Below are 12,283 nucleotides of genomic sequence, written 5' to 3' on the forward strand. Positions count from 1 at the left end.
GTGGTACGCGTCGTCCCACCTCTGTCCCGGGCCCTGTTCTAAGCAGCCTGGTCAGCTACACGCCCAAGGTCACACGCCCGCCGCTCCGAGGGCCCCCGGGGCTGTCGGGGCGGACCCGGGCCCCCGCGCTGGGCAGGGCACCCGGCGCTCTCCCCCCAAGGCCTGGAGAGCCGCACCTGCGCGCCCCGGGGCTCGGGGGCCGGGAGGCGCGAGGGGCGCGGGGAGCGCGGGGGGCGCGGGGGGCGCGGCGCCACGGGAGCGGGAGCCGGAGCGAGCGGGCGGGCCGAGGCGGCGGTGGCGGCTGCGGGCGGCGGGGCGGCGGGGCGGCGGGCGGCGAGCGGGCGGCGAACGGGCGGGCCGCTCCCTGCTCCGCCTCCCCTGCTCCGCCCTTCGCTCCCGCTCCGCCCTCCGGCTCGGCGCCCGCCCGCCCGCTCTCCGCTCGCTTGCTCGCTCGCTCTCGGGCCCCCCATGCGGATGTGACATTTCACGCCGCCGCCATTTTGAGAGCGAGCCGAGCCGAGCCGCCGGGCGCCGCGTCCGCTGCCGGAGCCCCGACGACGACGCCGAGGAGGCGGAGGCCGCAGCGCCCCGAGCGCGGCCGGCCCGTCGCCCGCCCGCGCCGCCGCCGCTCCCGCCGGCCCCAGGCCCCGCAGGCCCGCCGCGGCCGGCCAGGCCTCCCGCCCGCCGCGCCCGGCCCGAGGCGGGGCTGACTCCGCGGCCCCCGCCCGGCCGCCCTCCGCCCCCGGCCGGCCCGCGGCCCCGCAGCCCCGGCCCCGGCCCCGGCGGCGGGAGGCGGGCCCCGCGGCGGCGGCGGCGGCGGCGGCCGCAGCGAGCGACGAGGCCGCCCGGCCCGGCCCGCCGGCCGCCCGCCCGCCTCGGCGCCGAGATTGGGCGAATCGCGAGCAAGTACGTGCGCGTCTCCTTGCCGCCGCCGCCGCCGCCGCCGCCCGCCGCGGGCCGCCCCGGGGCCGCCGCCGCCGCCGACGACGCGCGGGAGGAGGAGGAGGAGGCCGCCCCGCCGCCGCCGCCGCCGCCGCCGCCCCGGCTCGCCGCCGCCGCCCGCCCGCCGGGCCCGCAGCCCGGGCCCCCGGCCGCAGGCGAGGCCCAGGCCGCGGCCGACATGAACCACCAGCAGCAGCAGCAGCAGCAGAAAGCGGGCGAGCAGCAGCTGAGCGAGCCCGAGGACATGGAGATGGAAGGTGAGGCCCGCGGGCCGGCCGCGGCAGGGCCGGGGGGCGCCTTCCATTGTGGCCGGGGGGAGCCGCGGGAGCCACGCGAGGGGCTCGCCATCTTTAAGCAGGCCCCGGCGGCCGCGGGCCTGGGCCTGGCCGGGCCGGGCCGGGCCCGGCGAGGCTGCACCGTCATGCCGGGCCCGCGCGCGGGGGGCGGCCGGCGGCCCCCTGCCCGGCTCATTGTCCGGGGCGCCTCCCGGCACAAAGCGCCCGCAGCCCGGGCTTGTGAATTAGGGCGCCCCGGCCGCCGAGGGACGAGGCGTGCTCTGGTTGCTGGCGGCCGCCGGCTCGGGAGCCGGGCTCCGGGGGGCCGTGCCCCTTCGCGGGCGTCCCCGGGGCCTGCCTCGTCTGGCCTGGTTCCGGCCGGCGAGCTCGGGGAGCACTCTGGCCCTCCGTGGACGCGGGGCTCGCCCGCACCTGCTCGCGTGCGCTCCCCCGGAGAGCCCGCTGGGGCTACAAGGCGTTCCCTGGGATCGCTTTAAACCGGCACTTCTTAGCGTCGGGCTTCATTTTGAAACACCTGCAAGGAAGGCACATGTTCTCAGTCTTTGGACTGGCCCCGAGTTCTGAGCCGGGCGCTCTTCGTTTCTAAGTTACCTCTTTTGGGGGGCTGTTTGGTGACCTGACTCTGTGCGGTGCAGTCAGCATCCGGCCAGGTGTGCGTTTGAAACTGCGCGAAAGCCCCCGCCGCACATGGCTACCTACAGCCGAATCAAAGCTGACTCCAAAGGTAACTTAATTTTCTGCCCATGTGGCAGCAGTTTTCCCAAGTACTTTTAGATACAAGGTCTTGGTTGTAAAGGTTTGATGTAAAGAGCCTTTGGTTTACATGGCTCCGGCACAGGTGGCCATTGGAAGGCATCTTTTCTCATGGCCCCAACTACTTTAAGGGCAAAGCCAAAGAAGTCTTAAAAGATAGCTTTCTCACCCGCCTTGTTGGGGTGAGACTGGCAGGAGTCAAAAAGGGGGTACCTGAATAAGCGGGGCAGTGAATGTTCTTATTTTGCTTTAAGCAGAGATCTTGGGTTGTATAAATGAATGGAACCTTGCTCAGGAAGCTGAGGCAAAGTACCATTTGTCTTGTGGGGTGGCTACACGTGTGGGGCACTGCACCCTGGTTGGTGGGAACACTTAACCATGACTGGTAATCCCCTGTGAATAACCTACTGCCAGTGACTGGATGTTCACTGAAAAAATGCTTGCCAGATTGCAGAAGGCAAAGCGGTGGAAATGCCTGCAGAAAGCATTTCCCAGTGGTACTTAACAATGGCAGTAATGGGGGACAGGAGAGCCGAGTCCACGCCAAGGACCCGGGCTGTGTATTTCGCTTGGCCTCAGCAAGGCAATAATAGCTTCACCAGAGCTTTTGGCCTGTGTGATTAAACCATCTAGTCGCAGGAATATGTTGCTGAGACAATTTTGTATATTCCTTTTATGCCACATAACAAAAAGGGTTGCTTTTTCAGTTTCCTTTTTGAATATCACTCCGTCAAGATAGAAGTCCAGTAGTGCTAGCATACTGATTGCCCGTTCCATTGTCTCACCACTTTTCAAGTGTTTTTGAACACGAGTGAGAAGTAATAAACATGGACCTCACTGAAGAGCCTATTTCTGGTACAGAACTGTGTGTTTGGGGAAAGAGTCCTGCCCACAAGTTCCAAGGACTTTTCTGTAAGATTGGAGAGTGTAGAAGGGTGGTGGAAGAATTTTCAGAAGTCCATGCATGCTTCCAGTACAACTTTCTTTCCTCCTGGAGTTTTATTTTTTATTTTTTTAAAGATTTTATTTATTTATTTGACAGATAGCGAGAGCAGGAACACAAGCAGGGGGAGTGGGAGAGGGAGAAGCAGGCTTCCTGCCGAGCAGGGAGCCCGATGTGGGACTCGATCCCCAGGACCCTGGGATCATGACCTGAGCCGAAGGCAGACGCTTAACGACTGAGCCACCCAGGCGCCCCTGAAGTTTTATTTTTGTATCAAAGTTTGCACTGGAAATGTCACCCCTAAAATCATTAATACGCAGATGCACTAAAATCTCAAAATTGGATGGCGAAGGTTGCGGTTATTAATGCTGATTCCTTAAACTTAAGCTCATTTCTTTTGAGTGGACCTCTGTCCCAGACTCATTATCCAGAAGGTACCCTGTCTCTGTAGGACTTCTGATTGTCAACACCCTGTGAGCACCCACAGGTGTGTGATTTAAAAAAGCTGCCTGTGTCTTAGGCAGTCTATGCCAGCCAGCCTTTTTTTTTTTTTTTTTTTTAAAGATTTTATTTATTTATTTGACAGAGACAGAGATAGCGAGAGCAGGAACACAAGCAGCGGGAGTGGGAGAGGGAGAAGCAGGCTTCCCCTCGAGGAGGGAGCCCGATGTGGGACTCGATCCCAGGACCCTGGGATCATGACCTGAGCCAAAGGCAGACGCCTAACGACTGAGCCACCCAGGTGCCCTATGCCAGCCTTTCTTAGCCTTCCCACTGCTAAAACGTGGTGCTAGGTGTAGATATTGTAGTTGAGGATCCGGAAGCATGAAAGAAACCTTGCTATTAAAAAGCCAGAGGGGTGGGATTTAGTGAATATCAACTCCAGTTGGCTTCATATGCCAGGCTGTGGTAGTGCCTTGAACCTGTTTGGTGTCTTTGCCCTGAGTCCAGTTGAATCAGCAGCTGGAAACTGTCAGGGTTCTGATCAGCTTGAGGAAAGGAAGGCTTTGTCAATGAGGAGCATCATACCCGCCCCTCCTGGGCAGGGCAGGTTTCGAAGGAGCTTGGGAGACTGGTTTGGTTGGTTGTTTTTTTCCTATCAATAGGTCAATGTTAGTTTGCTGTCCTGCTCCACTTTATTGGGATAGCATTTGCTTTCTACTGAACTCTGCACAGTCCTTGCATATCCGTTGGAGAATAACAATGCTCGGGATTAGTTATTTTAAAAATGGCTTGCTCTGAGAAGTTGGGAAAGTTAAGAAGGGTGAAGGGCAGAGAGGAGGAGATGGGGGGACATGCCGACAGTTCATCGGGGTCGGACCACATGCTTCCTGTAAGGCCTGGAGCAGTTGAGCCCCACGTTTCAGGTCGGGAGGCAAATAGAACCGTGGAGCAGTGGCATTATTGGGTCTGGCCAGAAGGAATTTGCTTAGCAGTTTATTCATTGTCTAACTCAGAGGCGGTGCAGGCCCAGGGGCTGAAGGAGTGACTTGCGCAGGCCTCTGCCCCCTGAGTACTTGGAGAGGTGATAATCTGGTCTGTGTTATGCCCGGTCCAGTCAACAGGAAGTTTTCCCAAGGCCTTGTTTCTGCTGCATAGACTGGCTAGCACAAACGTAAATACCCTGATGTTTGTTCCCTGGTTCTTCTGCCCGTGTGAGCAGTCTCTTTCAGAGTGTAATCTCTGCGACTAATGGGGACAGACAGTTTTGTTTGACTTTTTTTTTGTACAACACTCAGACCACTGCTCTCAGGACGCCAACCTGGGAGCAAATCAATGAGTCGTCTGCAGTTTTTGCAAAGAATTGATCATTGACGTCTGTTTTCTGTCTGGGGGGCAGCAGCCCTGGTGGGTTTGTTTCTTTCAAACTCAGGTAGGTGGAGTTTCAAGTTACTCTACTGCTGAGGCAGGTAGGGAGTTGCCTTGCACACATGCACCCAGGTAAACCAAACGTGTGCATTTTATTCTATCTGAAATGCAAGTTTCCTCTTCAGATTGCACCGTAACAAGACAAAAATCTATGGAATATGAAAGTATTGATTTTTCTCTCACGTTAGTTTTGGTTGGTAAAAGAACTCTTCGAAGCTACAAAATGAAAATCAACTCAGAGAACCCAGAAGAAATAGAGAAAAAATTAGGCCAAACCTAGAAACATCTGACTCTGAGCCTGTCAGGTTTTGATAGGGTTGGAAGTTACTCCCCACAAGCATCAGCCCTCCTGATTTTCTTTGGCTGCTGATTTTGAGTATTGGTGAACAAATAAAAGACTGATAACAGCAAAAATGGGAAGGAAGCGAATATTTTCCTCCTTGATTTTTATTTTTTTGGAATTAGTTTTGTGGAAAGGGAGAAAGGGGCCATTGAGTAAATAGCTCTTCGTGGCAGGGCTGTGTGGTGCCTGTAGGCTTCGGGCCAGGCCTGAGTTTGAGTGTGGACTTTGCCTTTTAATTGTGTGACCTCATGGTGCGTTGCTTAAACTCTTGGTGCCTCAGTTTTTCTGCATTGTCAAAAAGGAGGTCAGTCCTATCTTGCAAGGTAATTGTGAGGGTGGAGGCACAAAGCACTTGTAAAGTGCCACACAAAGAATTGGGAGCGTGGATGTTCAATTCATGGTGTTCCGTGTGGATGGTAAGTGTCACACCCGAGGAAGGGATCTACTTAGGAACAAAGCATGTTGTGATTTTCGGTGGTGTGCAGAAAATGCCCTACGGTATTATATTCTAATGTGGATTAGGAAGAAAACATAACGAGCCTCAATTTAAGCACCATTATGGAATCCTGGGCTTGAGATGCCTCAGTAGCTACTTAAGGTTAATGGTCTAATATTTTAAGAAACATGAAATGGGTAATGGAGGAGACCAGGGGACTCGGGGCATTGTGACACGGGTACTGAAGTGTGCTCAGCTCAGTAACCCTCTGATAAGAGGATTCTTGTTCTTGGATAACTTGTAGAGCATCTAGTGATGAATTTGGAATTGAGAATCAGGTCACCGGGTCTCCAGACTTTGGGAGTCGGCCTTGCATCCTTCTCTCTGGATCCCCACATCCTGTTACCAAGTCCTTTGGGTTTTCCAGCCACCACCCTAAATGAGGTCCCTGTTGCCTCATGCTGGGACCTTGCAATAACCTTCTTACTGGTCTCTGCTTCCATCCTTCCTAAAGCTGACAAAGCTATGAAAACACTGCCCACAGACTTGCCATGCCCTGTCACCCCCCCTGCTTAAGAGGGCGCAGGTGTGGCTGTCTTCCCTGGATGTGGGAAGTCACACAGTCCAGGCTAGGCCATCAGGATCCTCAGGATTGGTCTTGGCCTCTTTTGTGCTTTGGGCTCTGAGCACACACAGGTTTGTGCTTCATGGGGTGCAGCCCCGGCTTTGGGGCCTCACGCTTGCATAGACAGCGATGGCTTCTCCTTCTGGAATGCAAACAGAACAGATAGATACCCCAGGATGGTGGTTCAGAACCTGTTCCAGTGCCACCTTCTAAACCAGAAACGTGGTCTCAGCTGCTTGGCTTGCATTAGAGTCATGTAGATCATGTGGTCACCACACTTTCCCACCTCTTCCTCGATGGTGGTTTGTGTGGAAGGTGACTGTCGTTTTTTGTTCAGTGTGTTTGTGGGAGCTCCTCATTCAGGAAACAGCAGTTCTAAGTCCAAACGGTAGAACAGGCGCTGGCTGGCTGGCTGGCAAGGTGGTGTGTGAAAGAGAAAGCCGCAGCCGTAAACCGATGTTGCTTTGATAGCTGCTAATTCAGTTTTATTGCTTTGAACAATGGCATTTTTGATCCTTTTGGAAAGAAAAGCTTGTTTTCCAGACAAGGGCATTGATGGACTTTCATAAATTACTGAAGGCTTCTTCTGAGTATTTTGAAAGGTGTTTTTGTTGTTCCTGGTTTTTTGGATGAGTAGTATGTATGTAGCCTGGGTATTTGTTTGATTTCCAAGGCAAAGGGATCTTACTCTGGAGACCAAGCGTTGTAACGAGGTATTTAACACGTACTGTGACAGTTAAATGGTGTCACCTGCTTCATGAACTTGTTCTGAACTAATTTGGACTTAAGAAAGTTGGAGGAAGCAGGCTTTTGAGTGTCATGCGTGGGCAAGGGTCAGTTATGCCATTTTTCTAGTAAGTTAACACATGCCTTGGCTAATGAGAAGTCAAACGTGTTGAAATTCTCTTGAAGAGAAGCAGGCCTCCTTCTGAGGGTTGGTGAATTTAACTTGGGAGTTGGGAATGGGGGTAACGAGAAAGTTTCTTATGTCAGGAAATACACTGACCTGGGCAAGAGCTGAGTGCTTCCAGAACATGACGACGGCACGGCTAAGTGAGAGACTAGCAGGAGACTGGGGAGGGAGAGCAGCGTCTGGGAGGACACACCCTGAGAAGTGGTGTCACTGCACGATGTTGAGTTGACGTTGTTGGGTTGACGGGAGCTGGGGATAGAAACCTGCAGGGGGTCACAGTGAGTGCAGAGCTCAGTGCCTGGCGTGGGCTGGCGCCTGGCGTGGGTCGGGCCCTCGCTGGGCTGTGTATATGCTGCCTTATAGCCAATTCTGTTCTTAGGGCAACCTTGACGTGTGCAGCCCTCCGTTCTGAGGTTGCAGCTGCTAATAGGGACTGAGATGCCCAAGTGTCCTTTAGAAGAGCCCAGGTCACCTGCCTGAGGGACCTTTAGCTTACCCAGTGTTTGAAGTGTGAGTGTTGAGTCCGAGTCTCAAGGTGGTGGTCAGTTCTTTTTATGGGGTGTGTGTGTGTGTGTGTGTGTCATTGAAAACCTAAGAGCTGTAGAGAAGGAGGTTCCCTTGTGTGCGCACAACTGTTCTGTGTGATTTTCCTGCCTGGCATAGAGTATTCAAAACCCAGGTCCTTCTCTGGTTTGAATTCCATGCCGGTGACTAAATCAGTTTTCCTGACATCCTGATACTGGTAAGGCAGTGTCTTGCATTATGTGCCAGCCCTCAGAATATCCACCTGGACAAGGTCTAGCTCTCACAGTGAGTTGCTAAACTGGCCTCTGGTGTGGAAATCGGTTGTATGAGTTCATTAAGGTGACCCATATTGCAGAGCGTGGTACGCCCCAGGGTGTCTGGGTGGTAATTGAACTTCCCTCGGCTCCCCTTCCTGCCGCCTGATTCCTAGTACCTTGAGGAGTTGATGGGGGCTTTTTCAGGGGAAACCACGTGCTGTTGCTGTAATATGTGTGCTGAGCAAACCGTGTTACTGGAGGGCCCCCCTTATAAACAGGCTTATGGGCCCTGTGGCTGGGGTTGCAGGTGTATTTCATCAATGCACTTCGGGAATACTTTCTATCTCAAGGTGCTTAATTGACCCTGTGCAGTGGCTGTCTTAAAACAGGTACCTGTATCCCTTCTTCACTGTTCCTGTGGTTACAGAGCCCAGCTCCTCCTAGTGCTTGCTGCTTACGTTTGGTACTTCTTACATTCTTACCTCAGAGGAGACGTTATTCAAAGAAACTGTGTGAAGTGGTTAAAAACATTCCTCAATCCATATTGCTGTTTTGTAACCATCATAGACACTTGTAAGAATTGCCCCCAGTGATTCTCAGCCATTCTCACTTCCATTTTGAGGAGTGTGTTAAGGATTAAGAGGGTGCACAAATAGGGTGGAAAAAGCCTGACTAGCAGAATGCCCTCAGAAGCATCTGGTGGGGGCAGTGGGCAGGGTGCTGTGGCCCCTTTTTGAGCCCCAGCCTTTGGGCTGACCCTCCCTCTCAAGACTGGGAGCTACGGTGGCTAAGGATCTGCTTCTCCTGGATGGGAGCGGTGCGCCGCCCTAGCCAGAAGGAGCCCTCATTTCTCTGAAGCACTGCAGGTCTGCTGGTTCTGATGAGAACAAATCGAGATCATGTTCCTACTTTAGACCCATCTTTCTCCAGAAATCGACTTGTTTTCATGGGGGGGCAGGGGGAGCCGCATGTGGGGTTGAGACCTGTGCAGTGCCTTGTGGTGGCCACTAGCCGCAGGGCAGCGATTCTAGGTTTAGGATAAAGTTGGGGCACCTAGCTGGCTTAGTCAGTGGAGCGTGTGACTCTTGATCTCAGGGTTGTGAGTTTGAGCCCCATGTTGGGTGTGGGGCTTACGTTAAAAAAAAAAAAAAATCCCATTCCTCAACCGACTAGCCACATTTCAAGTGTTGAATAGCAACACGTGGCTGGTGGCCACCACATTGGGCATCGCAGGTCCAGGGCACGTCCGTCAATGGCAGAAAGTGTTAGTGGTGGCCGGCGCTGGCCTACATGGTCTCCTCGGTTCCTTGGCTGGAGGGGTTTCTGGTAGCATTGCTATTGCATTGAAACTACAGTGTGTCTTGGAAAAGCTCAGGGAAAATGAACAAAATAGTTCTCGGGGCAAACCCTGTACAGCAGGGCTTGTCCAGTTATTTGTGAAGAACCAGGTTTTTTCCCCTTAATTTCTAGTCCATTGTGGACAGTTTCTAAAACGTTTTTTGTAGAAATACAGTGCAAACAAATTACTTACATGAAATAAAATAGACCCACAAAATACAAGCCCCGGTTGATTATTAAATTCAACAAATGTAAAGTTAACTCTTGAAATCAGTTATTAGAACAAACACACATACGGAGAAAGAAAATTGCAGAAACTGTTTATGTTCATTGAAAGTGTGTGTATAGGCGGTTAATATAAAGAAACTCGATTACACTTGTAACTTTGTCGTTCCACCATGGTAACCAAACACAATTTTGTGTGAAATAGCAATTCCCCATATTGAAAGCCTACATTCACGCTTTGAAGGAATGCAGCATACATGAGTAGTTCTTAAAGTAACAAATAATCTTGCTTCCTGCTTGGATGGATGGCACGTCTACTACTCATAGGGGATGATGTTTATTCAGACCATTTCTCTGTTTTGCTAATACTCCTGTGAATCCAGCGCTGCGGATGTACACTGATGCGAATGGGGGTGGGGGTTTAAAGCGATTTTCCAGAATTTTTCTGTGGACAGCTTCAACTGTGTCCTGTTAAACGTATAGCTAAATTACCTTTCATTCAAAGAAATGGGTTGCGTGTGATACCTACTTTTGGGTTACAGTTAGCAAATGAACACGACACTCTCACAAGGTGTAACGTGGTCCTGTTTGACATACCACACCAATTTGACAACACCCCAACTGTCCCATGCTTTGTGTTACAGGAAAGTCAGATTGCTGGAAAGTTTCCACGCTGGTTCTTCATTGTGCTTTAGGTCCACAGAGGGGCGCCTGTTTGTGGACTCTGCGCAGGGCATGTCATTTTTAGCCCTGTCCTCTTTGCTTGCTTGTTTGGTTTTGGGATCGAGCCTTGCTCCTGACTCCATTGCACCCTAGTGGCAGCAGAGGTGTGCTTGCTGTGGTGCTCACAGAGCCCAGTTTACAGGACAGACATTTAGGATCCCCTTCTCATCTGGCAGGTACGGTGCTGGCAGGCCCCCCCCCCCCCCCCCCCGTGTGACTGCCTGAGCGCAGGTGCCTGGAAACCATGTGTAGGGAAGGCCCTCAGGGGAGGGCTCTGAAGGAGCGGTGGACAGGAGGGGGCTGTGCTACAAAGTAGGGAGGGGACTGGCTCCCCTGGGGAAGGGTGGGTCAACTGAGCCTTTGCTGAGGAGAGGACCACAGCTCAGTTTGAGTAGGGGGCCGCTGGGCTCGTCAGAGGCTGATGTAGAATAGCACGATGAGGTTGGTCAGATCGGGACCTGAATCTGTGGCAGAGGTTTAGGATCTGTGGTAGGTGGAATAATGGCCCCCATAGATGTCCATGTAGAAATCCCTGGGGCATGTGACTGTATTCCCTTACATGGCAAAGGTGATTAAGGATCGCTAATGGGGAGATTATCCAGTGCTACCCAGGTGGGCCCAGTGTAATCGCAAGGGCCCTTACATGTGAAAGGAGGAGGTCCAGGTCCGGTGGTGTGGTGTAGGTGTGGTGTGGGAAGGCCATTGCTGGCTCTGAGGACAGAAAGGGGAGCCAAGGAATGGGGGAGGTCTCTAGAAGCTGGAAAAGGCAAGAAAAGAGATTCTCCCCTGGAGCCTCCAGAAGGGAGGCCCGGTGAGCCCCGTTTTCAGACTTCTCATTTCCAGAACTGTAAAAGAATAAGTGTGTGTTGTTTAAGCCACTGTTTATGGTAATCCATTCTGGCCGGGATCAGAAACTAATGCGGGATCCAGGGAAGTGGGTGAGAAGCAGCAGGTGTGTGCCCGATATATGTAGCTGGCCTCAAACCTGTCGGAGGCTTTGGAAAGGCTCGATGAGTGTGTGGCAGCTCACCCTCACTGAGGACTCCTCACTGTGTGCCACGCTGTCCATGTGTTAACTCACGCGCTTCCTACTACAACTCTGAGATAGATGTGTCATCATCCCTGTCTCAGAGCACAACCGGGCACTGACTCGTTACTCAGGGTCAGTGATTCAGGTTCAGGATTTGAACCCATGTGGTCTGGCTTCACGGCCATTTGCGATTCATCATACCCCGTAGGCCCCGTTGGTCATAGAAGTTGTGGTTACTGCTGCTTAGTTGAAATCCCTCTGCTGCCTTCTCCCACGTCTCTTACCTCACCGCCCCAAAGTGATGCGCTGTAATTGGGCTTCCTAGTTGAACGTTTTTGTGTGGTTCACCACATGCTTTGAATATAGAAAGTACCTCACTGCCAAGATAGGCTGGGGCCACATGTACAGTTCAGCAAGAGGAATATGGTGGCATAAGAAGATACAGAGTAAAATGTATGAGTTTTTAAAGGTAGATGCCTCCCTCCTTTGAGAATGGAAGTAACTGAATCAGGTATTCAGTAACATGTTAGAATAAGATCCTGAGCTGAAATGAATCATCCCAAAAGCAAACCATTCAGGACTCTGGGTATGTGGAGAGATGAAAAATTGAGAAGGCTTAGTATGAGAAAAAACATACTGCATTTCAGAGCCCCTGATTATGCGGATCTGGGTACCAGAGCCCCGGATTCCTTAAGGAGGCAGGGGCTGGAAGAAGTGGGGTGGCCTGAGTGGCTACTCTTCTTGACCCATTAGCTGCCACCTAGCTGTGTGGCGTTGTTTTTATGGCATATTTTGAATATTTTCCTTTTGGGCCTCTTTCCCTGACAGGGAATTTGGGGGAAAAAAAATACACACACACACACACACACATATAGGCTATTTTGGGAAGCATGTTTGGTTTGGAAAGTGATTGTAGCAGTCAAAAACTATAGAACAGTTTTAAATAAAGAAACCCTTACGTGGCTGGGTGCTAGCTAGTCTTTGCCTATTAAGTAACTGATTGAAGAAAGCTCAAGTGAATGTGGCCTTTTGGTTTTAGTTTTCCTGAACGTCCCCTCTGCCCAC

At 52.7% G+C, this 12,283-nt stretch overlaps 1 protein-coding gene across 1 annotated transcript in view; it reads left to right on the top strand.

The window, feature by feature from the left end:
- The first annotated feature begins 1,045 nt into the window (after positions 1 to 1,045).
- The window catches only part of USP7 (ubiquitin specific peptidase 7), a 65,125-nt gene continuing 53,887 nt past the window's right edge, over positions 1,046 to 12,283 (top strand). The window contains exon 1 of the mRNA XM_036074674.2: positions 1,046 to 1,199. Within this exon, the coding sequence (XP_035930567.1) occupies positions 1,121 to 1,199 (79 nt within the window). The 5' untranslated portion in view covers positions 1,046 to 1,120. The remainder of the gene's footprint in view (positions 1,200 to 12,283) is intronic.

This window comes from Halichoerus grypus, chromosome 6 (genome assembly GCF_964656455.1).
Source record: "Halichoerus grypus chromosome 6, mHalGry1.hap1.1, whole genome shotgun sequence".
Classification (NCBI taxonomy): Eukaryota; Metazoa; Chordata; class Mammalia; order Carnivora; family Phocidae; genus Halichoerus; species Halichoerus grypus.